The sequence below is a fragment of the Grus americana genome, chromosome 9, assembly GCF_028858705.1.
Source record: "Grus americana isolate bGruAme1 chromosome 9, bGruAme1.mat, whole genome shotgun sequence".
NCBI classification, from domain to species: domain Eukaryota; kingdom Metazoa; phylum Chordata; class Aves; order Gruiformes; family Gruidae; genus Grus; species Grus americana.
Window position 1 is genome coordinate 17,700,631 of NC_072860.1, and position 27,948 is coordinate 17,728,578.

General features: G+C 38.0%; 1 protein-coding gene across 7 annotated transcripts in view; it reads left to right on the forward strand.

The window, feature by feature from the left end:
* The window catches only part of ARMC9 (armadillo repeat containing 9), a 69,380-nt gene that overhangs the window by 11,750 nt on the left and 29,682 nt on the right, over window positions 1-27,948 (forward strand). For 6 of the 7 annotated variants that reach the window (XM_054835401.1, XM_054835404.1, XM_054835403.1 and 3 more), the window contains exons 8-17: window positions 1,883-2,040; window positions 3,927-4,025; window positions 11,648-11,683; window positions 18,867-18,901; window positions 20,108-20,219; window positions 21,170-21,262; window positions 22,528-22,618; window positions 23,512-23,635; window positions 25,589-25,728; window positions 26,556-26,632. In XM_054835401.1, coding sequence (XP_054691376.1) covers window positions 1,883-2,040; window positions 3,927-4,025; window positions 11,648-11,683; window positions 18,867-18,901; window positions 20,108-20,219; window positions 21,170-21,262; window positions 22,528-22,618; window positions 23,512-23,635; window positions 25,589-25,728; window positions 26,556-26,632 — 965 coding nt within the window. The remainder of the gene's footprint in view (window positions 1-1,882; window positions 2,041-3,926; window positions 4,026-11,647; window positions 11,684-18,866; window positions 18,902-20,107; window positions 20,220-21,169; window positions 21,263-22,527; window positions 22,619-23,511; window positions 23,636-25,588; window positions 25,729-26,555; window positions 26,633-27,948) is intronic. The other variant, XM_054835407.1, reaches the window with a different exon arrangement.

Sequence of the window (27,948 nt, forward strand, 5' to 3'; positions counted from 1 at the left end):
TACCACCCTGATGCCAGCTGCTGTGGGACAGCAGAGGTTCATGCCTGAGTTCAGAGAGCAGTTTTTGAATAGCTACACCCAAATTCTCCAGAGCTTGTTTATCATAGCTGCAAGGTATTATATGCTGAGCTTTTTTCAAACACAGGGCATAACTGTGCAGTGGAACTTCTTACTCCTTAGGATTCTCCAAAGGAAGATCCCAAAGATTTCTACTTATCAGTTACGTTTCCCAGTGCTTCTGTGTTACAGGAATGTACGTCTACATCTTTATGGAAAGAGATAGTGAATCATGAAAGAGGATAATGGTTTCCTCAAAGATCATGGGCAAAGTTTGTTCAAAGCCAGGAATAGGAACTAGTTTTTCTAGTTTCCAATTTTGTCTCTTAGCTACTTTCTTTGTTTTTCTTCCCTTTGGGTCTATTTGGACCTAAGCTGTGTCATATTGGGCTGTTTGGAATGCTCTACTCTAACCCAAAAATGTTTTAAATCTGTGAAAATGAATCCTGCTTCTGTCTGAAATTCTGTAGTCAACCTGATTCCTGCCCACTGTTTAGCAAAAAGGTCCTTAAATATTCCGTCTGTTTGCAAGATGGGCACGATGCCGTTTTCACAACATTAGAGCAATACTGGCTTCTTAGCAAACTAATTTAGAACGTAATGTTCTAGCAAAATACATAAACATCAGCAGTAACAATAGAAATATTGTGCCTGCCTTCACAGTTTTGTCCAGTCATGAAGATGTGCGCTGCAGTACGCAGGTCCGGGTTCTGTGCCTGACTTCCATGTAGAACACTAATTTGGCTTAGTCTGAGACTGGGATGGAGGATACAGATTTTGGTGCTTAGTTTGCTGCTTTTGTGTCTAAAGTAATTGAACCCGATGGAACAAAATGTATCAGGAATGTAACTCTTTGGGTTTGGGGTTTTTTTTAATTTAGACAACAATAAAAAAAAAAAAGTGAGTTATTTTCAGAAACTGAAGGTAGTAAAAGTAAATAATACAGCTTGCCATCAACCGGTAAATGACAGAATTGCCTGAAAAATTTTGTGTAGAGGTAGAGAATGAAGTAGAGAATTCCCTGTAACTTCAAAGAATTCAGTGAATATTTTAATAGCAGAAGAGGATCTGGATAACTTGAATGTTGGTTTTGGGTTTTTTTTTTTTTCTGTGAGTTGTACCATTTTCTTTAAAAGATAGAAGACTTAGTATTTACTTTAAAATAAGCAAAGCATTATATAACTTAATAATAGTAGTCTATTTCTATAAATTAACTGGAGAAAACACCCAGCCTCACAGTGTAACACTGGCATGAATCTCTGCATACTGTCAGTCTCCTGGTTTTTTTGTTTTGTCTTTGAAGTGGCTGCTTGACCTTTCCAGTTGCTCGGTGTGATAATGTTTTTTACCCACTGTTACTTTAGTGAATGTAAAAGATCGTGCATGGATCTCATCTGCAGATAGCAAGTTGAGTTAACCAAGTCTGAGCTGCATTGTCACATATTCTTCTGATTCAATGCCCACAGCCTCATTTTGTCTCTGATAGCATGGAACTTCTTGTATGAACAGACTTTTAAAACAGTATCCTCTTCAGAAATGTATTTAGTGATGTTTACTGTCTAATGGCTGTATTGCTGCTGGAACTGTGAAGCAATTGGTTCTTTGGGCAATTAAGACAAAATAAATCCTTCTAGCTGTTGCGATGAAATGAAATCACGCTATAGGATGGAATTATCCTTGCAGTGAAATTCCACCCTTTAGATAAATATAATTCCACAGCAGCACTTGAAGTTGTCCCTTCAGAACAGTAAAAACGCTTGTGGGTTCTTTGGTCGTTTTGGTTGAAAAGGTTCTGTTATTTCTTTTTTTATTTTTCTCTTGACAGAAATGTTGCAACATCTTCATCAACAGTTAGTGGAATCTGAGCACAGGACCATGACTTACCTGAAACGATTTAACAAAATGCAGGCAGACTACCATAATCTCATTGGAGTCACTGCAGAGCTGGTGGATTCCTTGGAGGCCACAGTCAATGGCAAGATGGTAAGAGATGACTCAGATGTGTACTTCCGTCCCCCACCCCCCAGAAAAAGGAGAGAGAATGCCACTAAAATGTGAATTAAAACTTCATAGTGCTGAGCATTTCTGTAAGTACTGTGTCTCTTTACTGATGAAACACAGCACTTTGGATGAGAGATTCTTCCGTCACCCCTATGTACTAGGATAAAGGTAGTGCAGAAGATGGGTTGAATTGTGCTGGCTCAAAAATCTTGAAGATGATCTGAAGAAGACATCTCAGATCTCTTGTGAGAGTCCTCTTTTGAACTTTGGCATCAGCAGTGATTAGGGGGCATTTCTGTGATTACTGACTGCAATCCAGCCCATCAGAGGTTGTTATATATTTAAAACTGCTGCCAGATCTGCTTTAAGTTATACTGTGGTGGAAACAATCTTCTCATCCAAAATTTTGGTGAGGAAAAGCTTTGCTCTCTGTTCCGCTAAGCTGAACTTGTTAATTTAATTGGTAAAGGGAACTGGGGTAGGAGTGAATGAGTTATTCACTCTGTGAAATGGGCCATGCATATGTGACTGGAGAAGGTACAACTTTCTTATGGTTATTTTTTTTTATACAGAGATGATTTTATGTTTCATCTTTTGTCCTCTCTTCTCTGTGAGCATGCCTCTCTACTATAACTTCTGTATAACCTGAAGATTATTTTTATGGCAGATGTTAGTGGCCTCTAGATGCTTTTAAAGGAGCTGTGAATTGTTAGCAGGGAGAATGGCCTAGGAGTTCCTGTGCTGCCTGCTGACAAATTAGTATGTACCTTCCTCCTGTCATCCATGTGAACATCTTGTAGTTTGTTACTCTGCATCTGGGATCGATGTCTGTTCACATCATTACTGCAGGGAAGAATTTGCCTGTAGGTGTGGATTTTGTTTTACAGCAGATTAGGAAAGATATCTGCTCACATGAGCTTTGATAACAATAAGAAGCACATAGTCATTCATTTGCTGCCTCCCATTTCACACCTCCAAGGTGATATCCTCTTACCTGCTGCGGTGAAGGAACCAGGCACTGGTTATCTTTTTATTGCAGTTGCTTGTTTCATTTCCCTTGTAAGCCTTGTGCTGGGCAGTCAATTGATCCTTCCCAAGTGTGTCCAGCTGAGGGTGCTCTTCTGTTATGAATCTTGGTTTCTGTTATTTCTGAATCCAAAGTGGAATTGGGTACTGAATAAAATTGCATTAAAGTTTCAGCATTATGAATTTGAAGGGTTTTGTTGTCTCTCTGTAGGTCTGAAAATATCAAAAGTGTCCCCATTCCCTTTTCTATAATCTCAGTCCTCTCACCTCTGTTCTGGGGAAGCTAATAACTGTTCTGAAATTTGGCAGTTCTACTGTGATGTAGATTTCCCAAAATAAAAAACGTAACCACGCTGAGATGTTTTGCATTGAAACACAAAGTCCTGTACAATTCATATTTATTCCCTCTGCTGTACAAGAGAGTTGTGTGAGTTCTGCTCTTTAGCTAGAAAACACATCAGCACATCATTGCCTAAGTCTAAAGCACAAAACTTCTTCATACTTACTGCTGGAGAACTTACCTTTTGATTGAGGAATATCTGTATGCAAATAGAGGTGTGACAAATGCCATTTTTCTTCTAGATTCTCTGAAAGTGTTTAGCATTAGTCTTGTGAATAGTGTAACTATTCCCAGATGAAGAGAGTTTACAGTTTTCTTAATTTCTGAACAGAACTGTAGTTGTGGTATTATACCTTGTACTTGTATTGATGAGTCTCAGGTGTGTGATTTCTTGCCCTCTTAAAAAAAAAAACCAAACAACCTTTAGTACAGAAACACTTATCTGGTAGAAAGTGTAAGTTTTATATAATCCTGTTGTCTCCTTATGTTTCCTATTTTTTAGATCACACCAGAGTATCTTCAAAGTGTTTGTGTTCGCTTGTTTAGCAATCAGATGAGACAAAGTGTAGCACATAGTATCGACTTTACAAGGCCTGGAACTGTAAGTATTAATGTTTGGGTATTTTACAGAAACTATGTCAAAAGACAATACCACTTAAGCTGTATATTGAACAACAAATGTGAGATAATAAAGGCAAAACATAAAGTATCCAATATTATATAAGAATATGGCAATACATAAGGTTTTGTTGATCTCAAATGCTGGTCAGTGACATAGTTACACAGTCATAGCTGCGTACGATTAATTCTGTTGTTATGATAACAGTAATCTGTGTATCTGTTAAAATGCTAACCGAAAGTTTTAAAAAAAAAAAAACCCAACCCAAATCCTAAAACCTAAGTGTGGTTTGATGGCACATCTTAGCCAATTTAATTTAGCTAAAAAGGAGTGGTGGTGTTACTCAGCTCTGGACACACACTCTGTTCCTTTCTGTTGTCAGTGATGTTCCTATAACCCGAGAGAGAATTGGCCTAGCCAGCTAAAGGAGAAACATCAGACAAGATTCTGAGAACAAATGGGGAAAAGAGGAGGGAGGGAGGATTTCCTTTTTTTGTAAGAGCTAGTTGTTAGATGGGCAGTTAGATGATACACCTAAGCCACCTTGTTGATTTACGTGATGGGCTTTAACCCCATATCGAAGGATCTTTGATCTTATTGTTAAGCAACTCGGGATGCCTAGGGTTTTTCCTTCCCACTCCACCAGCCTCTTGTTCCTTTTCATATGACTGTGGTATATACCTAGCTGCTTGTGTCCGTTAACATTCTGCTCAATCTCTTCTGCCTAAATAGAGAGGAGGGTGGTGTTTTTTTTCAGCAGCAGAACCAGCTTAGGATAGTTTCTAGTGTCTATGAAACTGTGGCTGGGGGTGTGAAATTTTAAATGACTTAATGATAGTGTAAGAGCTGTTCAGTGATACGACCTTTTTTAATACCTAGCTTGTTCAAATTTTTCAAATAAGCATTAACATTAAAACTGCATTAAAATATTTTAATATTAAAATAGTGTGCCACTGCTTTACAAAGCAAAGCCGAAGTCATGAACTGTGCTTCTTATTTTTGCCATGGCAGACATTCATGTATACTTCACTCTGCAGTAGGGGAGCTTTGTGAAGTGTCAAAGGAAAAGCAGAAGAGAATAAGATTCTAGCTCCTTACTCTAGCCAAAGTTTTTAATAACAATGATGCTATGGGTACATTTTGTTCCCCTTGAAAATCCGTTACAAAAAGATGAGACAATAAAAATGTTCCCTTTTTTATGTGCTAATATTTTTCAGAGATAAATATTATTCCTCATTGCTCTTCAAGCTGTTTTAAATTCCCTCACTTCCCTGTTAAAGGGCTTCTGACCGTTATCTGACTTGCCATGTATTTAGGAGGTGCAGTCTCAGCAGCTTTTGCAGGCTGCATATCCCAGGGTTTCAGGAAGTAACTAGGATCTCTGTTTGGTACCTCAACATTAGGGGCTGCCTGTAACTCCTCTCTCCTCAGATTTATACCATGTCTGTGGTGCATGGTTATGCCATCTCCCAGCCTATAATGTCCCCCCCATCTATCTTCTAACCAACAATTTTCAGGGGTCTTTTCCTGCCAATGGCTTTCAGAGATAATGCTTTATGTACCCCAGTAGTCTTCTGCATTTTTGCCATCTGATGTTGGGGTTGTGTGTGTCTCCTGGTACTGAGATCATCCATTCTGTACAGCCACATGCCCTCTTCTATCTATTCCTGCTCTCTGCTTGCATCAAGGCTTCTCTCTTTCTCCAGTGCATTCAAGGTGCTCCATTTGCCCAGTGTTTCACTCTTACTTCTTTTCTTTCTATCATAAGTTGATCCTCTGATCTCTTGAACTGTTTTGAGAAGGGGACAGAGGAAAGAGTGTCATCCTTATGCAAGGTGCTGATTTGTTTCTTTATCTGCTTTGCAGAGAGTGCAGAAGTGGCTGAAGCTGTGTCTTCACTGATGAAAGCTGGGTGGATTATTGCTAGACTGCATATGTCTTTTTGTACCCCCATCACATATGCTATTTTAGCATAAACATCTGTCCTTGTATGGTTTAGCCTTTAGGTACAGGCATCTGTTTCCTTCTCTGTGGGAAAAAAAAGAGACTTTTAAGAACAATAAGTGATCATTGAAGAAGTGGGTAAGCAGCAGTGCATAAGCACAGTATTTCAGCCAAAATCTCTGTCACTGGAGGTTTTTACAAACAAGGTAGACAAACGGTTACCATTTACCAGGAATAGTTGATGCTTGGCTGCTCCTCCAGAACAGATTAGGTGACCGCTCAAAATCTCTTGCAGCCATGCTTCCTCTGTTCCCTTCTACTAAAAGATGCTCAGCTGTGAAATGATTGTTGATTTTAGGTATCATTTTTATTTACTTCTGCTTCTCTAAAAGTGGCTCTAAAAGCATTTCTGTTCCAGTGGCCTTTGCCACTATACTTATGCCACTATGGCTGCTTTAGCACGGTCTCCAGCTATGTAGATAGGTCAGAGAAAGAAGATTTGGTGGTGGTGGATTTTTTTTCCCCTCCTGGAAGTAAAATTTTGCCTCCCTTCTGTCCCAAATGAGCCAGATTAAGCTGAGTAAAGCTGTGTTCTTCTGGCACAGTTGTATCTATTTTTGTACTAGGCTTTACTAGCATAAGTATTTCTGTGTAACTTTATGGCTACATTACCCACGCTATTTGAGGTAGTTGCTGTGCCAGCAAAGATCTCTACTGAAGAATCAGGACAGCTATAGCAGTGAGACTGTTTAGATCAAGGGTTTCTCGGCTCGTTTAGGTCACTCCTTAACAGTGAGGTTACACTAACTACTGTGGTTGAAATCTAATGCTGTTTCTTTAAGCAGACCCACGCACTTGGGCTGTCTGAGGCATTAGCCAAGTTTTGGAGGGCTAATCACAACCTTCACTTGTAGACCTTCACTGCATCATAACCCAGTTTCCTCATCTTATTCTTTTGTCCACACTTGATTGATCATATTTTCTTGGTTATTTCCCATGTAGAGAGTTCTGGTTTTATACATGAACAGCAAACATGCAGAAACACAAATTAGTATAGTAAGAAAAAAATATATCTAGCCCATCTTCTGAGAAGAAAAAATGAGACTCCTTCCTCATCATCCCAAAATACTTCTAACGACTCCCTGACTCTGTTGATGCGATGGACTAAAAACCAAATTCTGACTGTTTGCCACTAGGCCACTAAGGCATCCTGTTACTTCAAGGATTCCAAATACCTCATTGTTATACACTTAGATGTTATTGTTCTATCTTTAAGTGGTTTCAGGTTTTCACATAAGTTTTGGAATAAAGCTGGAGGCATCATGACCCAGACTACGTAGTAGCATGAGTTTGCAGCATCTGTGCTGGATTTGTGTTGGACGGTGCTTTCACTTTTTGCTCATAACTAATTAAAGATGCTCAAGTATGGTCTTTCCAGCTACTCCATCTCAGAAAACCCCTTCTGATGTAAGGGGCAGTCACCTGTAGAATTGCAGAGGGAAGAGACTAGCAGAGGGGCAGCTTCTTTGCTCATCCTTACCATTAGGTTACTGTATAGGCAAGATAAGCGAGATGTTTTAAAAAAAAAAAAAAATCAATGTCTAAAGAGTTTTGGCAGACATTAAATATGGTGGTTCAGGTTTTTTTCTCCACTTTGTCTTGAGTCTTCAGGATTTGACCCTATCTCACTGACATCATCTGTGTCAGGACTAGACCCTTAAGTAAATAAGTTTTGGCAGATCAGTATCTCTAAATAGATGAGCAGAAAATAAAATCATTAGCAAGGAAATTACTTTTTTGTTGTACTGATATGTGGCCTTAAATTTCTACCACTTTTACTTAGGGATGAAGTAGATGTGCATTACATTGTTTGGAAAGAGGAGGTGCTTGAGTTCACAGCTATACAGGCACAACTCAGGGGACAATCCAGGTTTGGGAGCAGGTTCTGCGAGCAGAAAATTCTAAAGCTGCATCATTTTCTGAGATGTATACTACAGCGTATTTTGTTAAATCAGCTACACTACACTGGTAGTTTTAAGTTATACTGGGAACGAGGAATGTACCAGTGCTGTAACCAAAATGAAGTATTGCCCAAGGAAATTAAAGAGTATGCCTTGGATTATATCCTTGGTAGCATTATTTGCCTACAAATTTGATTTTGTTCCCAGCGCATTGTACTCTGTGCTCAATTTTTAATGTCAGGAAAGTAGTATTGTGTAATATAAAGCCTTGAGGTCTCAGGCTTTGAAATTACAGTAAAGGTAGCATGTATCACTTACTAATATGTGCTGTTATTGTACAAATATCAGCTTCCTGGTTTGCCCCCCTACCCCCTGTGGCTGAAGGCCCGTCCTTTCATATTGGAAGAAATTTGTATCTGGAGGACAAAACCCTGAACAAGTCTTTCTTACCAAACTGGCTTTAAGTCTGAGGCAATGGCGTCTCTTAACCAAAAGACTTTCCTGGTGTAATCATACCCATGAAATCTTACTTAACAAGGGCTGCTGGTGTTGGCTGTTGCTTTGTGCTCTCTGGTAAGCTGGCTTGGCTCTCATTCTTTCACAGAGCAACTTCATGCCTCTTGCCAGCTCTGTGACCTCCTAGGTCAGCTTGTGAGCCTGATCTACCATCCATTAACAGGATGCATCTGCTGCGTGTAATGGGAGAGAGGCCACACTACTGTGTTACAGTTGAGAGATGTTTCCAAGGCTTCTCTAAAGCCCTGTTTACCATAAAGCTTTGTTCCTAGCTGCAGTTGAATGTTGGCGCCATCTTCCATCATGTTGTTTGATATGTATGGCCCTGAACTGGGAGATAAACCTGAGAGAATTGTCAAAGCAAAAGGTCTGGATCTAAGAATAGGAGGACAGAGCGCTAGGTCTGACAAGTTGAGGAAACATTAATTTGAAGATTTAGTCAGATTCCTGACTTTCTAATGTTGATTTGGACAGGGAACTGTCTTTAATCCAGTGTAATGGTTGGTAAGTTGGAAAAGAATAGTTTCAAATCAGTGATCTATCATTGTCCCTTACATCTTTAATATTCTTCAGATAACTTAAGCTTCACTTTTTTTTTTTTACTTTTTTTTTTCTTTCTAATAGTGATTTGTCTGGTGGGTAAGAAGCATGGATTGTAGGGTTTTTTTGATGCCTGCAATTTTCTGTTTAATCCACGTCATGAAGCCAAGAGGATTCTGGTTCCTTATCACAGAAGTGTTGTACATTCACTCCCCATCGGAAGTAGCATATTCTCAAGTTTTAAACCCACAAATAGATTTTTCTGATTCAAGTAAGATGTATACCTTCCTGGAATTTCTTGGATTAGGGATAATGTAATAAGAATCTCTAAACTTCGGATAAAAGGGAAAAAAGGAACTGCTTTTTCAGATGCACAGTCTCTGTCAATAGTCAAGATGTGTGTTAACCACAGGAGAATCTTTCTGTGACTAGAAAGCTGTATAGTTGTATTTATATATTGCTCCTGTGTCATAGAATAGAATAAATGCCTGTTACATTCTTACTGCTATTCAGTCTGATTATATTTACCTGTAGCTACAGTTAGGTGAATTAATGTCCCTTGCAAGTTTTAGGTCTCTTTTGGCACAACTCTTGAAACTGTGGAAAAAATTATTTTTTTAATTTTTTTTTTTTAGTTCCGTCACTGTACAAAAGCACCAGCTCTTCTGTGTCATTTACAAACTGTAAACAAGGAGGAATTTTCTTAATTTTCTGCAATAGCTATAAAGACTAGCATGGGCTACTTTTTATTCTTGTGCTCTGTGCTTTTTTCCTCAAACACGCTTTTTACTGCAAATATGAACATGCCATCAAGCTGTAATAGTTGGTGGCAGGTATTCTGTTTCTTACTTGTGAGTTTTCTGCACCAGGAGACCACATGAAATCTAGGAGATAGGGTACCAGAAGTTTTGTTTTTATTATTCTGAACCATTCAGAGTGGATTCACCAAGCATAATGTGGATGTACACTCTTTCATTTAAAAATAATATGCACATTACAGCAAACAGCATCTACCCTAAGCAAGCTTTTCTTAGGATTAAATATATCAGTCTTTTCCATCCCTGTCCATGGGATGATTCTTATATGTTACCATTTATATATGGTAAAGAAGAAAAAACCTACCTCTTTATGTAAGCAAAGTGGGTTTTTTCTGCTGAGAGGTTACATGATGCCTTTTTCACAAGTTGCTGCAGGTGATACAACTACCTGCAGTAACTTAGGCAGGGTTTTTGTTTGCATAAATTCCTCATCCCTAAAGGTAAGGTGTTGCCATCAGTAGGGGTTTCCACAAACTTTTCCTGTTATTGTCCTCAAATCGTAGAATAGCCCAGGTTGGAAGGGACCTTGAAAGGCTGTCTGGTCCAACCTTTTGTGGTTTCCTTTAATGTCAAAACTTTCCTTTAATGTCATCTTTTTCTTGATGCCTACATGTGTTTTCACTGTCTCAGGTCATGCGTGTGTTGAAATGTCCTCTCATCATGATATGGGTTGTCTCCAGGTTTCTTTTGCTCACTTTATTGGTCTCTCTACTGATGTTGTCCTTTGTATTAAATTTAATTTTAAAATGTCTTTGCCAGGAACTGTCTGTATGTGTGTATAGCACTGTGAAAGTTAAAATACTTGTTCACATCAGGGAATTCTGAGTGTGATGGTCATAAAAAGAATAATGTCAGACTTTTAAAATTGGTTGAAGAATAGAAGGAACTTTATTTTCCGCTCACAGTGAAGAGTGGCAAGTTTCTTATACCTTCTGTATAAGGCTGTATATGTCTGTTAAAGAGGAACCTGCTAAATACAGTGTTTATGTGCTTATTCATCTGCACAAATATGTCCTCGAAAGTAAGTATTGGCATGTTTGCACAAAAAGACTTGAAGTAGAATAATTAATGTTGGTGTTAATGTCATTGTGTTGAACTATGTACTTTTATTTTGAATTAAGATTGTTCTTTTTAGATACAAAGCTAAGTTAAATATTTTAGTCTAATTAAAGAGAACATGGCATATTTTGTACTAAACTACTCAAACCATGAATTATCACCTTTTTTTTATTTTAGTAACTAAATCTTAGGCTTCCTTCCAGAGACTTTTTCTTAATTTATCCTTGGAGCCTTTTGGGATGAGGAATTGATAACATTGCTGAAACACCTTAAATTGTTCCTCTCAGCTGTCATTATGTGCTGGTGAGAAACTGCAATCAAAGCAAGTATGGAGAATACTTGCAGCGGCTTTCTCAGAAGCTGAGGTCTGATTGATATCACGTTCATTGGTATCTCTCTCTTAGCTGCTTCAGTGTAGTGAACAATGGAAGTCATATATTCACATAAACGTGTTGGTGCTTGGTACGTAGCTATTATAACTGACAGTTATAATGGAATAATGTGCAGACTAGGTATGTTTGCCAGGTGTTGAAAGGAAGACTTGTAATTTAAATATATCATGAGAGAGACACAGATTTCAGTCTTAAAACATACAAGTACATGGATTTGGAGAAGATGCTTATACTTTTCTTTTCAAAGCCAATTGTTAATTTTTAGCTATTTTTTTTGTTGGTTTTTTAGAACTGTGCATTTCTCTGTGATTTATTTCTGTTAACTTGTTTTTTTAATCTTCTTTATTTTAATGTGTGCCTGTTTGCCCATAAAGGGATATTACTCTATGAGCCCTTGTGATGACGGATATGTAAGTGTCTATATCTTTATATCCTTTCACATTGCCTGCTGCAGTCTGTCACAGTCTATATTTCTCTTCATTTCACAATGTGTAACAATTTTCCATGCATTTTAACTTGTCATGACATTAACTGTATGATTTATAAAGAGCCAAAAGATGTTCAAGGCTTGGGATTTCTGCATGGAGAACAGAATAGAAGTTCTGAGTAACCTTATAGCTTCTTAATACATATAACACAGCATGTCAACAAAAGAGCAGCTTTGTCCACAGCTTTTACATTAAACCCAGCTTCTTTGTAACGTGCAGAAAGCAATCGTTTCTTCCACATGAACATCAGTGTATAGAGCATTCGATGTCTCTGAAGTGTGCCAACACCAGCTGATCCCACAACACCTTTGAGTAAGCAGATGAATATTATTGCTTAAGATAATACAGCAAAAGTTGTGCTCTTCAGAGGTGTGTTGTATTTTACATATTTGTATTTTTAATCTCTAAAGTGAAACTTTTTCTATAGTAAAGATTATGAGATTGTTTCATACAATTAAAATGATCTTCTTTCTTTGAAAACTGAAAAACCAACACAGTATTCTGTGTACTGTCTGTGACTTCTGTAACCCAGATGGAAGTTTGTATTCTGGCAGTATTACAAGTACACCATAAGTATCTAATTTTGCCCATAGTCAGTGCATTCTTTGCAAAGAGAGGAAATGAGTCTACTTTCTAAGTAACTCAGTCTGTGATCAAATCATAAAAGTGATTGACACCAATTCTGAAAAATGTCAGTCAGTATTCTACTTGAAAATAATCCATATTTGTATTGTGATCACTTTGTGTAAAACAAGATTTTGCCTTTCAAGCAAAACTGTACTTTTTTTTTTCCCAAACATATTCATTACCTGGAATTACAGTAACCCCTGTGGGCACTCAACTTCCTGCTTAAAACAACATTTTGTTTTGAGAAATAGTCATAGAATTATTGAATACAATGGACTATTCTTATGTGCTTCTTTTTATCTTGATATGGAGAGTAGTATCCACATTCACTTGTGGTGAAAGATCACCTGTATCAATCAGCCTGTTCCTGTTGATGATGTGAATGGTCATAACGGACACCTTTTGCTTGACATTTAGCATTTTGTTACCTTTCATAGTGGTCTGTTTTGAGACTGAGAAAAGTTGATTACAGATGGGAAATTATGAATAAAATTATCTTTGCTAAAGAAAAGTTTTGCCCTTATATGGGTAGCCTTAGTTACATTTAACTTTATACAATGTAGAATGTAATAACTTACAGCAGAGTTGTTTAGAAAACTTTTGTGAAGCTATCTGACTGTAATTCTGAAATATTTCTTGAATACATAGATAGCTTTCAGCCTCCCCTCACTGTACATACATAGTGTTTTATACTTTTTCTGACACTTCGTCTTGTCATTACATTATCAGATAGTATTACAGTGTGACTTTTTTTATGTACACTTCAGATGTCTTAGAGAACCTATTTTATATGCCAAGTGGGACGTTTTTGTAACAGCATATCTCTAGTATAAGTAAGAAAAAAATTTAATTAAAAACATTTGGAGATCTTCTTATGAAATTAATTTACATAGCCCCAGTAGGCCCACCAGGTTACACAAGCTTGGAGCCTAACCCATCAGAGGCTGCATGTAGCAGTCTTGTTGTCATTAGCATATAACAAATGAGCTCCACAAATTTGTGAGTTCTAATGATATGCACAAATTTGCTCAGAATTTGGTTTTACTCTTCACATATTCATCACATACCTTTCATTATTAATTCTGGAACTGCATGGAATTTACACTGAATTCTTATGGTGCATTTTCAGAGTGGTAACTGAGGACAGAATCTGGCTTTCAGCTTTAGCCTTCAGCATATTATGAATATATACATCAAATAGCAAAGTGGAGTTGGCTTGAATACAGGGCTACAGTATTTGATAAAATCAATTGTGGTTTTGGCTTGCACATGACATGCTTCTGTTTTCTTTTATAAATATTGACTTCTTCCCCCCCCCTCCTTTTGAACTTTGTTTTATTCCATGCTGTTCATATTCATGCCTCACTTCGTTCAGAAATGAAGGGCTGCCATCTGTGGCTAATCTGCATTGTGACAGAATTACTTGACTTCATATGGCACCTGGTTTGGCTTTGGCAGGAACCAACACAAACATAACTCGTACCCCATGATCCTACCAGAATGAGCTATGCTTGCGCTGTTTTCTTCTGTTTCTTTTAGTTTCCTTAAGACAGCTAGTTTTGGCATGTGTTTCGCTTATGACAAATGTTTCTGTCTCAAGATGGGTTTTGCATGACAGGTATTTTGTTCAAGTCTGTGAATGTTGGGAGTCTTGTATTGCAGATGAGTCACGTGTGCTCCATGTTCTTCACATTCTTTCATTGACTGGCAATTTAAGGAATATTGTTACTGAAAAGCTTGAATTAGTATTTAACCTGTTTCAGGAAAGGTAAGACTGGGGAAAGAGCTTGGGAGAAAATGCTGAGGAAATAAGTGCTTTTTAATCTAAGAAAACTGGTAGTAAAGAGAAGCTATGTAAACTTGGCCGATTGAGGCATCATCTCATGGTTGACATGTTGGATGTGTAATGAAGAAGTTAGCTGTCGGCAGTGCCCCAACTCTGCCTTTCAGTATGTGGCCTTGGATTCATCACCTGGAGATGAAGATAATGTTTCTACTAACCTTATAAGACTACTAAGAATTTACTTACTATAGACTGCTTTGAGGGCTATGAATGCGCAGTGCTGATGGTTTTACTTTCTCGTGTCTAATTATTTAAAAGCAGCTGTTATAAATAAGTCCCAACTTTCCTGCATCCAAATACTTTCTCTCTCAAAAACACAGTACAGTTGGAGTTTTTGCACTACTGCCACAGAAATGACAAGATATCAGAGTTCAGCATTTAGATTTGAGTATGAACACCAGGAAAGAGAACAACAGATCTGTAAGGATCAAAAAACCAAAGGGCCGAAGTGGACTCTGTTCTGCCTACTCCCACACTTCAATATTAACCTTTTCCTCAGTTAAATGTATCCCTTTGTTCCTAAAAATAATGTTTAAAGGCTTCATGTTTTTAGATGTATCTGCAACGTAGAAGTCCGTTTTTAAAAGCATATGGCTAAAGTTTTGCAAAGAACTTAAAAATAACTTTGTTGTTAATTTGGCGATAGGGCAGGTTTTTGTTCCCGAGAATTTCTTGCTTTTGCTTTCTGTGGTAGCAATATTTTGAGAGGGGTAAGCTGGCTCAGCTGGCACTCCTGCCAGAAGTAATGCATGTGGAAGCTTGGCTTTAGGTCTACTGTGTACAGACCTTTTTCTGCTGGCTAGATTGTATGTCTGAAATGAAGTAAGGGTGCTGATACAATTAAGCCCAAGAGCTGATTTGTAGGTGTGGTTTTCCTTTGGTTAAAGCTAATGTGCAGGTCAAGAACTAGAGCTTAACACAGCTTTTTGGGGTTAGGTTATGTAAAAATATTTAACTGGGTAAACATCCTGAGATTGTGACGTCTCGGATAGGTACCAAAGAGGAGAAACGAAAACAAACAAACAAATACTACCTAGTGGAATGTGAAAGGAGGTGCTGAGGTGAAGTGTATTTGTTTTAGTGGACTGCCTGCTAGGGAATTTGTAACATGCATTTACCCTTCCCAGCCTGTGTGGGGCAAGGCACTTTGTGAAGCAAAGAGCACTCTGCTTAAGGAGTAGGAGTAGTACACAAAGTTAAAATTGTTAGGATGGGTCTGTATTTTGCTCTTTTAATTAGAAACATTATTGTGAAGGAAGCCATGAAATTTTCAGCAGAGTATTGGTCGTATTCCCCAGGCTTAATTTCCACCTGAGTCCATAACCCAGTGCTTTCTGTTGTCAAGACTGCTGCTTCCAGCTGGTCAAATCTACCACAGTATTAAAAATGTGGTGTGTGGCTTGGTACAAATGGTTATGGCCTGTCAGGTGTATCAGCTCAAGCAGGGAAAGCACCCCTTGATGCTGCTGCTGCAGGAGGCAGCGAAAGGAGCCAAGGAAAGGGGTGCAGAGGTGGTGCCAGCCAGACTGACAGCGGTCTGGCAGTGAGAGCTGAAGAGGCTGTGGGATGAGGAAGGGAAAGGCTGGCAGGGTAGTGGGGCTCTGAGGTGCCACGTGTCTTTCCTCTTTAAAAAAGAGGATAAAAAGATGACAAGTCGAGACCCTATGACATGAGGTAGCCTGGATGTTAAACTGAATGATCAGCACTCAGTATGTGGATCACTTGTTTGAAAATTAAACTGGTTGAAAGTCTCTTCAGACCCACTTACCAATAGATGGAGAGCACAAGATGCTCTCCCTTGGCCCACTGCGTGGCTGTGTGCTTTTCAGGGCACCTCAGATGTCTGACCCGAAGTAGTGTGGACCCTGAAATCATAGCCCTGCAAGCCACAGGAAAGCTGCTGGATTGCATAACTGCCAAAAAATGCCCAATGAGGCAATTTAATTCTCTAGTAATATTTCACAGCAATTCTTGTTTTCATAAAAATACTTAAAATAGAGGCCTAAATAAATTCCAAAACAGAAGAATACTTGTACCAGAGTTCTTACTGTAATATATCAGCTGTTAACTTATTTTGCAGAATTATTCTGTGTCATAATCACTAAATCTGTTTGTGGCGGTTGTGCCACGAGTGTTCAATTGTTTAATTGCAAAATAATAATTTGTAGCTCTTGCACAATGCCATTCGTTGGTATGTCTCAAAAACAGCTTGCTAAAGAGATTGATGCCTGTATCCTTGCTCCCCAGATGAGAGGGACCCAGAGATATGACGTGACGTGTTTAAATTCTGTCTGCAGTCAGTAGCTGAATCGGGACTAGAAGTGTATCTCCTGAGACCCAAGCCAATGTCTTACTCAGTATGCCATACTGGAAGGATACAGATTAGCTTACGTATGACTAATTGCAATCATGTAGATGAAGAAAGAAATCTCTGCCTGTAACATGGCTGCATTCTTTTTATCAGTGGTGCTGACCATAGTGAGGTTCAGAAATGAAGGTGCAATGAAGGACAAACCAGCCCTGAAAAAATTTTCTGTGTTTCTGTTTTGCCTCATTGAACTTGACGTAATACAAACTATCCTTATTGCTTTATCAGAAACACCAAAAGCCTGAGAGTGCTCCCTTCCTCCTGTGCAGGTTCTAGACAGGTAAACTTGGGTCTGATCAAAAAAAGGGAGTACTGGACTCTCCGTCTCGGTGGTCTGGCCCTCAGAACTCCAGTATAGGGTCTGCCTTGCTGTGTGGTGCCTTTTTGGTGTAGGTAGACTAAAGTACTAAATGCTTTGCTGGCTTAAAAAGTAAGGTGGGAATTAATAGGACTTTGTCCTGCTTGATCAATTTTTAAAAAATTCAATGTTTTTTTGAATTGAAGTTTCTGTAGTTTTGATTTTATAAAAGCTTGCAAAAATCTTATACTTGCCAAAAAGTTTTATTTGTGTGGAAGGGTGATGTACCTATCTTTACCAATTATGTATCTTTTAGTTAGATTTTGGTTGGAGCACACATTTTTCTTTCTAAGACAGCAAAGAAGTGGTGTGTAAAAAGGACTTTGCTGAGAAGCGGAGAGCTTTTATATATATCTATTTAGTCTTAGTGACCTGCTCTATTTCTTCTCTCGCTATTGTTCTTTGTCTCACCTTTTCATCTCCAAGGGCTTTGTTATTTCTGTTGCTTTAACATACTACAGTCAATTTCTTCACCTTTTCCTTTAATGCAGGAGGGTGCTGAGGAAGTCAACAAAAAAGATTTGTAATTTCATTGCACACTCAAGGACAAGATGATGTGTTTGACTGGGAAAACACTTTTGTTTAAATGAAAGTTAACTTTTCATGTTTTTCAAAAAATGATTAGGAAAATGAATACAAATAAATGAAGGGAAAACAGTTTAGGTAGATATGATACTTTGAAAGACTTTTCTATTGTGTAAAATAAACTATGATTTGAGAACTGCTGTCAAGACAGGTTAATTTTGAAGTGTATGACCTGTTAATTGTCTATTGTGTACAAAGTCATTTATTGACTTAAACATAACATAAAATCCCTTCCAATGTGTGTATAAGCTTCTTTCACATCTGAGAGCAGTTCCTTGTAGTAGGAAGGATACCCATGAGGTAGTGTGTTCAAGAACATCAGCTGCTGTAATTCAATATTCTCTACAGTATTTCATGCTTTTTGTTCCGTAAATCCCTCAGTTTTAAATCTGACAATAGACATCGAATATATAGCTCCCATTGAAAGAGGCTAGGTTAGAAGAGAAGACTGGTTTTAAAGGCGTAAGTGGTAATGAGCGATTTTTTTAGAAAGTGAGTAGGGAGATCAGCACAAAGAGGTGACACTGAATATTCTGCGAATATGGCATGTAGTTGACATCACAATGCCTGATGTGAAGCAGTCTTATGCCAGAATTGGTGCTTCTTGGCTCACCTACAATTGGCTGTAGCAAAAAATTCTTTACTGAAGCAGACAACTTTTATATGGTGTTGATATTTTGAAGTTTTGACTTGTGCAGTGGTGGCCCCATATGGTCCGTGTCACACTGCATCAGAGAGGAAATATCTAGGCTTAAATTGAACTTGTCCTAGGCAGAACCACTGAGAAAGGTCATGCTGTTCTATATCAGTTTTACCCATGCTAGAATACATAGTCTTTTCTTTACATATTAATAGTTAGATATAGGGGTATGGAATACGTGGTATGTCTCTAGTGGAATATTATTGCAACTTTAAGATATTAAATTTTTTTGAAGTCAATAAATGTGTTTAGCAAGTTCTTTATCTTCCTCAGTGGGCTTTGGATGGTAGTTTCTACTCATTGTTTATCCTTTTGTTTGGTTGTTTGGTTTTTTTTAATGCTTCAAGTGTAGATAATTTTTGGAGTATGACAGTGAAGATAACATAGCCAGATCATAACAAAAGAGGTTTTTACCTGTGAAACACTTTAATGGAAAAGAAAGATGAACACTGAAGTTCTCTCTTTCTTCAGCCGTGTTTCTATTTTGCAACATAGACTTTATAAGAAAAGAGCTGCGGAACCTCAGTGAGAGAATTCACTGTGGACCTCATTAGTAGCACTGTTGGTGTGAAATTTGGACTAATCTGTTGTGATTTTCTTTTTTCCTTTCTTTTTCTGATCCAGGCTTCCACAATGTTAAGAGCATCTTTAGCCCCTGCGTAAGTATTTATTGCTGAGTTTTACTTGCATTTGTAAAGAAGAGGAGAGAGGGGTTTGTAAACTAAAGCGCACTGCCAGCTGTCTGCAAATTGGAATCACTCATCCTCCATGTGCTTCCTCTGATCTCAGTGAACGTTGTATGCAAATATTGTGTGCTCTGCATTCTTCTGTTGGGCAGGTTCAGTAACATCCTAATTTCAGCAGGATGTTGCTAATCCAGTAAATCTGCCACTCCACCCACACCTGTGAGTTGGTTACTGTGCTTTCTTTACTGTTTCCGCACAGTACAGTACTGTTGTTGTAACTGGTTTGCTTCTCGCAAATCCAGGAAAAGGGGGAATCAATAACATGGATTTTTAGGTGCTTCAAGTTTATTTTTTGTGACTGACTTAATAAATTTTGGCTTATACGATCGAATAGAGATGGTATACCTGAGATGAAGGTTTTATTAAATTTTTGAGACATTGTTTTGGTCCTTCTATTGTTTGCAAGATAATTGAAAGGACAATTACACATATAAAATTTGTTTTGAAAAGTGGTAGGATAGGAAGATAGGAGTAAAAGTTGTTTAGTGGAATATATTTAAATACTAAAATGAAAGCATTAACTGGAAGCAATTTTGTTAAGCGAAACTTCTATCATAGTATTAAAACTCAAAAAAGCAAGATAGTTCTGGTGCATGAAAAGTGGTCCTGTATGAAGTCTTATGTTAAGCCAGCATAGTCCAGCCTGTAAAAATCCATTCAGCCTACCACTTTTGCCTTTGAGAAGACATTTCTGTGTGTGTGAGGGTTTAGAGGTGAAATTGGAGCTGCAGGTTGTTACTGTGTCTGTTTATAACTCTGTGCAAGAGCCACAAGCTGCTACCCTTATGCCCTTGTGGTTCGTGCAGGGCAAAGGAGGATGTTACTGTACTGTTTTGTGCTATGAAAAAGCTCAGATCATCAGTTGGCTACTTGTCAGAGTTTAATGTCTGCAAGTTATGATGGTAAATGAGCTGCATGCATGGTGAAAAAATAAGTCCAGGTTTAAACGGTCTGTTGTTCTAACATGGTAATGGTAACAAAAGTCACAAAGATGTAAAAATGTGAAAGTTCTTTTCCTGAAGCAGACTTCCTGTTTTGGCTCTTCTCACCTCAGTAACATCATCTGCACTGGATAAGAAGAGAGAGTTCTGACTGATGTCTTTCCCATTTGCATTGTAGGAAGATGCAGGATGTGCCATTGTTACCCTCTTTGGATTATGAGAAGCTGAAGAAAGATTTGATTACAGGGAATGATCGTCTCAAAGCTTTCTTACTGCAGGCTCTGCGCTGGGTAAGGGAGATAGCCTCTGCAGAAATAAAAGAAATAGGTCCCTTCTGGAGGAGTCCAGAGCTAAAGTCTATCTTGTGAGCAAGATGATTGTTCTGGTGATCAGTTCAGCATTATAGGCAACTTCTCTTTTTGTCAGTGAAGCTTGCTGAGTGTCTTGAGATGATGAAGAAAGCCCAGGCAGTAGATATGTGTTTGTAGCGGTATTCTCCCTCTCTGAGGAAAGCCAGATAGGAATTCTTGGGATCTTCGATGGAAGTAATTTCTGATGTGTTTGCAAGGAAATTGTTGGTTTAGGCAGTTCTTTTTTTCCATGTATTGCCCTGGCTTAGATTTATATAAATATTGCTGTATCAAAGAAATACGTGACTCTAATCACCAGTTTTTCTTTATAATCAAGATATTCTACAAGAGCCTACATTTTGGTTGACTTGGATCGTGTGACGATATTTCAGGAAAATTAAAGGTGACAACAGGAAGTTACGTTTTCCTGCTGAAAAGGAAGCTGATGGGTTCAAAGTGACAGACATGAAAGATGATAATAGTGGAATTCTGATCAGGCTTCAGTGTCCATTTTCACATAAAAAAAACCCATCCGTTGGGTCTGACCAGTGGTTGTTCTAGCCCAGCACTCTTTCTCAGATGTTTTAGAAAAGCACCACGTCTGTAACTATTAGAGAGGCTTTTTAACATAATGGGAAGTAATGCTGTGTCCTTCCTGTATGGACAGTGATGACAGCTCCCAAATAACAATTTTGTAGTGGATCACCGAGCTGAGGTCAGGTCATTTCATCTCTTTCCCTTAGATCACTGAGGCTGAATTCCTTCTCCCCATGAGAAAAGGTTTCTCAACTATGGAGTATCAGCACTTTTAAAATCTTCAGTGGTCACCAGTTCACTTTACCATTTATTTATTTATTTGACTGGTTTATTTATGTTGTTATTTATTTTAGCGCTTGACAACATCATATCCTGGAGAGCAGAGAGACACTGTCCTGCAAGCCTACATCAGTAATGACCTCCTAGACTGCCACAGCAACTGTCAGGTCAGCTGGAAAGAGTTTTCCTCCAACTCGTATGTGATATTGCTCTTTTGTCTCTATAAAGTGCTGATCAGAAAAATTTATGACACTCTGGAAGGGAGGAAAAAAAAATTGTAGTGCCAAAATCATGTGATACATTTAACTTCTGCATCCCAATCTTTAAAGGTGATGGGCAAAGCTTTGCATTACAAGAGCTCTCAGTGTAGATACAGTTCTTGTAGACAAGTGGAAGTTTGTTACCTCTCCTGGTGCTTGACGTCCATGAGTTGAGCAGAAGCTTACTGAGCCCCTTACTTAAGAGTTAGCTCTTGCTTATCAGATGCTATGTCTCTTTTTGAGTGATTATGTATTGTTAGCTAATACCTTCAATTTATTCCACTGATATAGGATAAGAATTAAATTAGGACTTCAGTCTCAATACCTCTATGGAATATCTGATTATGCACTTGTAATAACACCTTCAATGGTATTCCCGTGACTTTGGAATGGATTGTTACCTTTCTTTAGAAAGGGGAATTGCTGGCATGTTGATTTTGAAAGGTTGCTTCAGCCACTGATAATCCAACACTATTGCTAACAAAAGTGCAACTTTTTTAATTTGTAATAATGAATTTTGTGTGTAGTTGAGTTCCCGAGTTGTTCGAAGCAGTGGGCCTACTTGTTACGTTGTGGCTCCCATTGTCATTGCAACTTCACTGGAAAAGCTAAAGGATTATCAAATCAATGATCTGTTTTTTCCCTCTGTAAATTTCTGTGAGAGGAAGGTTATGTGTAAGTAATGCCTGAAGCAAAACAGATTACAAATCATTTACAATGTGGTGTAACTCAGTAAGTTACCGATCTGCTTTCCTATACCCTTAGTTTTCAAACAAAAGCATTCCTATTCAGGTAACATTACTGCATTTAAGTTCATCAACAAAATTAACAGATTTATTTTTTTATCACTGACTAAATATTAATTTTAGATAACAGCTTTAACTGACAACTGTGGTTCATTATAATTCTCGCCCTACACCATGGAGCTTAATGGCATTTTAACAAACTGAGCTGAGGAGCTCTAATTTGCTTATTTGTTCATTTTCCATCTCTCCCTCTGCCAATAAAAAAGAAACTAGGAAATTTTAAATCCTATTGACATTGTTTAAGATTTCAATATGCATTCAAAGTTTGTTTGCTGTGAAAAATTAATGAAGTTTTTAAAACATTATAGAAGACTGTTTTTTTTCCTGCTTTGTTGAGTTTTTATTCACGGTTGTTTGCTTTTTCAGAGAAGTGTCCTCAAATTATTACATTCTAAGAGTGAGGTAGTCAGACAGTATATGGCAAGGCTCATCAATGCTTTTGCTTCACTGGCAGAAGGTAAGAGATTTGTTGCAAAAAAAGACAGCATTTTCATATACGGCTGGCTTATAGTTACTTCACAAGTGCATGTCACTGCATGTGGAAATTTAGAGCCTTATTTGCGCCCTTTTTTTAGGGATTCACTATCTTTTGTTAAATGCACTCAAAACAGTTTTTCAGTATCTGGAAACTTTTCATTTCGACACAGTATATTCAACATTTCTGACTTCTTTTGATGATTTGTGGTCTGTGTGGGGAACTTACCCAGGTGCTGCCTTTAATAGTCTTCAGTCTCTTCTGAGGGTTTAAAAAAAAAAAAAAAAGAAGAAAAATCCCCATTAGTTAATGGTCCTGTAAGCAGACCTGCTACCAGGCTGTGCAACGGTAGTTAGTGCAGCTGCTCTTGCATCTTCCTGGTCCTCACCTGAATAAGTCTTTGTGCATCACTGCCGTTTGGTTGTGTATATATGCAGCTTTGTATCTCTGCCTGTCCCAAATTAGCCCTTGGTTTGGTGCTATTTAAGGAGTTAATATTGCTAGGAACTGAAATCCCATTTAAAGTCAATAGCAGTAGGGTACCTAACGTTCCTGAGCTCTTTGGACATCTCTGTTCTTTTCCTAGAGAATACAAAACTGTGATAGATCGGAAAGCATGTACTGAGAGAGGAATAGTGGATTCTGTGTGGTACTAACTTGGCAAGTGGGGGCCTCTAATGCCCTAAGTGGCTGGATTGAATGCAACTGGTCTGCTAGACAACTCATTTGTGCAGGTTTGTTTGGGTCTTGGCACAAGATTGTGGCTTGTCAAGAAGAAACTGAGGTCAATCCTGCTTACTTTTCCAAGGAGAGGAAGCTTTTCTGTCATAAGCTGATATCTCAGCATCTGTTCTTTCATCGCTTTTTTGCACCAGGTCGTGTCTACCTTTCTCAGAACCCAACATTGCTGCGAATGCTGGAGGAGAGACTGAAAGCTGAAGACAAGGATTCCCTTACGTGGGAGAATGTTCTGGGGGCTCTGCAGAAATTCAGCCTCAGGTGATGAAAGCACAGCACACAGTGGTGACAGCAGGAGAGGAAATGCAGGCTAGTTAGGCTCTGTTCAGGGAAGAAAGAAGAGCACTTGATTTTCCCATAACAATCATCAGAACCTCTGCTAACTGATGAAAGCAGTGTCATTTATTATGGAGGAGAACTCAGTTTTGCTGACTGAATTAACCTGACTTCCTACCAGCTGTCAAGACTCAAGTAAACGTACATCTGCCATAGCCTTCTGTGCTTTATATGTATTTCTTAATTGAGCAAAGTGAAAATCTTAATGTGGAAAGTTCTGAAGATCCTACGTAGAAAGAAGAGTTGCATTACATTCCAAAGCATAAGGTTTTCATTATCCTTTCTGCAAATATTTTTCAGGGATTTCATCCTCATCCTGTTGATCCTCTTTCCTGGAGCTGTCTATGCATGGGCTGTCTTGTTTCTTACTTTCGCATTAGCAGACTGACTCAGATGCCCACCACAAAAGAACTATCATGCAAAAGCAGTAAAGGGCATGATGTTACTCTCACTTATATGATAAATATGATCGAGCAACTCTGTGTTCACAGTACTTGGGAGGAATATTCAGCCCTGAACAGTTAACTAAGTATAAGGAGGTAGAGGGATGTGTTTAGCTCTTGTTATTTTCATTCATGTTTTGTCTAAATTAAGACTGCAAGTGTTGGGGGTTTGTTTGGGCTTGTTGAAGAATGAGGGCTGCTTTTGAGTTAGCTTCATTTTAGAACTTGTCTGGATGAAGCACATGTAAATGTGCTTTGAGTAAAATTCTGGACAGCTTCCTATTATGATACCTTATACATATCTGAGATGAAAGAATAAATCTTCATATCCTACTCCTTGAAATCCTAAACCAATCTTAGACAAAATTATTTTTATATTAAAGCAGTTGTTGATTGGACAAGTTAGTTTGAATTTTGGGGCTAGGCACTAAGCTACTGAAAATTTGAAAGGTGGATTGGTTGTTTTTTGGTAAAAAATAGCAGTTAATCTTATAGAAGGTTAATTCTAGATACTCGATATGAGGGACTCTATTTTAATTTATTTTTTTAATGTGTGGTCAGATGCACCCTTGTTTTCTTAGTCTGTGCCATAGACTTACTGCAAGATCCAGGACTGAAAGTGTACGAGCTTTCAGGAGTAATCCAAATCCCAAGTACTAAGACCAGGAAAATACATGCTTCGATCTTTGTAATATAGACTTACTGCCCATTGGAAATAATGTGATTAAAAATGGTGTTCTTCAGTAAGACCTTTCTACCAGTATGTACTACTCTTTTGTATTATAAAGCGAGGAATTCCTGTTGTAGATCAGTTGACCATGTGGCATTTATTTGGTTTACTCTTCGAGGGCAACTACAGATTGAGTTGAAAGAATACATGATTTAAGAATCTCTAGAGAAAAGAGCAAATAGATTTAAACAAAAAATTTCATTTGTCAAGTCAACAGTACAAAAGTGCTGTACTGCTATGGCTACCTGTGGCAGAAGTAGTAATTAACTTGTTTTATGGGTCTGTTGTGTGTAGCTGGCTTTTTATACCAATTTTAAGACAATTGAAAGTGCAATTTTAAGGTGGAGTTAGAAGCCTTAGAAAACAATGAAGAAACTTACCTCAGTAATTTGCAGGTTAAAAACCAAAACAAACAAACAAAAAAACCCCACCACTCAAAACACAAAAAAAACCCAACCCACCCAACAACATTTTAGTCCTCTAACCCTATGGGAATCTGCATCTTCAGTTTCTTCTGGCTTTGTTAATTCCTTTGTTTAACTGATTCTGCCCAAATGGGTAGTTTTGGGGTTTTCTGTTGGCAGGCTAGTGTATAGCAGGTAGATGAAGTAGGGTTTTAATGTGTTTATATTAGCTATAAATGTATTTGAAAGCTATTTATGATGTGGTCTGACTTTTGTGGGCTTTTTTGGTTTTTAATCCTAGGCGTGCGCTGCAGTCGGCAATGATCAAAGATGGGCTCATTTTCTGGCTGGTTGATGTTCTAACTGATACGGATTGCCTGTCTGATTACACGCTGGAGTATTCTGTTGCCTTGCTCATGAATCTTTGTCTGCGGAGTGCAGGTGTCTTACATTTTTGAATTACAGCCTTATTCCAAGAAGTGGATAGTGAAGATTGTAAATCCTTTTTTTCTGATGTACCTGGATCCTTTAGAGTGACTATAAGTAGTAGCAAGGACTCACATAACCAGAGATATTTGAGTGCTATAACCAATGCTTTTAGGCAGATCTCTTTCCCAAGAGTCCTGAACTATGGAGGTTAGCTTGATCAAAATCTAAAGAATTAAGAAAACAGTTAATCAATGGAACCCTCTAAGATTTGATTCTTTTTTCATATCTGTATGTGAGGACTGCCATTCCTGTGTTCCAGGCCCACTTTTCAGAGGACACTTTTTACTTGTGTAAGAGATTTGTTTGTATAAAACAAGTCAGAACTGAGTTGATCAGTAATGGCAAGAAGCTTAACCTTCATCTTGTGGAGTGAAATACTTGCATGCTTTGCTTCTACAACACAGATATTCCCCCCACACCCCCCAAGGAACTAAAGTCCTGTCTGTGTCCTAGAGACTTAAAAGAAGCTTAAAGTCAGTTTCCTTTTAAAAAGGAAAATAAGGTAAGGGTGAAAAATCAACTGCTTGCCATAAGCAATATAATGTCTTTGTTAAACTATTTAAAATCCCTTTGTCTTGCATCCTGTCCAAGATTACAACTGTATAAATCCAGAGTAGCTCCACGGATTTCAGCTCAGTCATGCTGAGCAGCATTTGGTGGGGATGAGGAACAGTATTGCTCTATGTAAATTATGTTTAGTACTGATTTTAAGAAGTAAGCAGCTTGCTGTGATCTGTTATATTTTTTTTCAAGCATACCTATGTTTTCCCCTTTCGCAGGGAAGAAAATGTGTGCAAGGATTGCAAACCATGTGCTCAAAGTTCTCTCCGATCTTCTTGGCCATGAGAATCATGAGGTATTTGTACAGCAAACTTTGGGTTAAGGAAAAGGTGGAAAGAAAAATTAAAGATTAAAAAAAGCAAGAAAGGAAGAAATGGAAAAAAGCAAATTGGTTTTGTTTCCCTCATGTAATTAAGTTGCGTGAAATTTTCCTAAAATTCACAATTATGTAATTTTTTTTCATGGGCACTTGTTTTTCTAGACATAATTATTTCTTCCTTTAACAAATGTTGGCAGCTAAGAATGAAAGTCTTTTAAATGCATAGTTATCATGCAGTCCATGTGCCTTCTTGATTGCAGTTTCTGATGCTGTTTAAATGTCATCTCACACCAAATCATCTCAAGCTTAACTAGTTTGTTATATGAGCAATGTGTGGTGCAAGCCAGTATGCAAAACATCAGATGCAAAGAAGCATATTTGCTAATAGTTTTAAGGAATATTATAAGAAAGCAGTACACCAGTGACATTCAGGCCATAATATCTTTTTGTCTACCACTTCATTTAACCTGCCACTTAACTCTTTTGTGGTTCAAGTTTCTGCTGCCAGACACACTTGCATCTTAGATGCTAAATTAAACTACCTCAGAGGAAAATGGTCACAATTATTAGTTATTTCTACCTAATGGTTTTCAACACATCACTGATATCTGCTCTCTGCTATATAAAGCATTGCTTCAGCTCTCTCTGCAGAGGGTCACTTCTTTAAGCATGGAGTAAAATTCAAGGCAGGAGAAAATGCGGGCAAATATTGTATGGAATTTGAAATCATAGGGAGGCACAATTTTTACCAGGATATTCCAGATTGATTCCTTGATGATTGTACAAGGTGTGCAATGAAGTATAAACTCATGTGTCTCATGTTTATATACAATGATTGTATCATCAGTTTTTTGTTTATTGCTTAAACTGAAAATAGAGAATAAATTTGAATGAAGTGTTTACTCTGTGTTTTATAATTCATTAGAAGATGTAGATTAGTTCTTTACTTGCACTGTTTTGATTAAGATGACATTTGGCACACCTTTATTGTACCATTTCACTAGCTTTGTTTTTATCAATGATGAGAGTTAATACAATATATGCTAATACAAAATAACATCCCAGTCCCTAGGCTGAAGTATTTAGAAAATGCTGTCATACTGTTGAAGTCTGTGCCTTACAATGGCCTTGAAATTTCTCTGAGGGTATTCTTACAACCTAGTTTGCACCAGTGCAGCTAATAGAAGTTTTGTTATTGAAATCGAAGGTAGAAAGTAATGCTCTCAAGTGCTAAGAAAGCTTTGAGAAGCTCTGGAATCCTTGTGTAAATCTCAGTCCCTTATCTTTCCTTG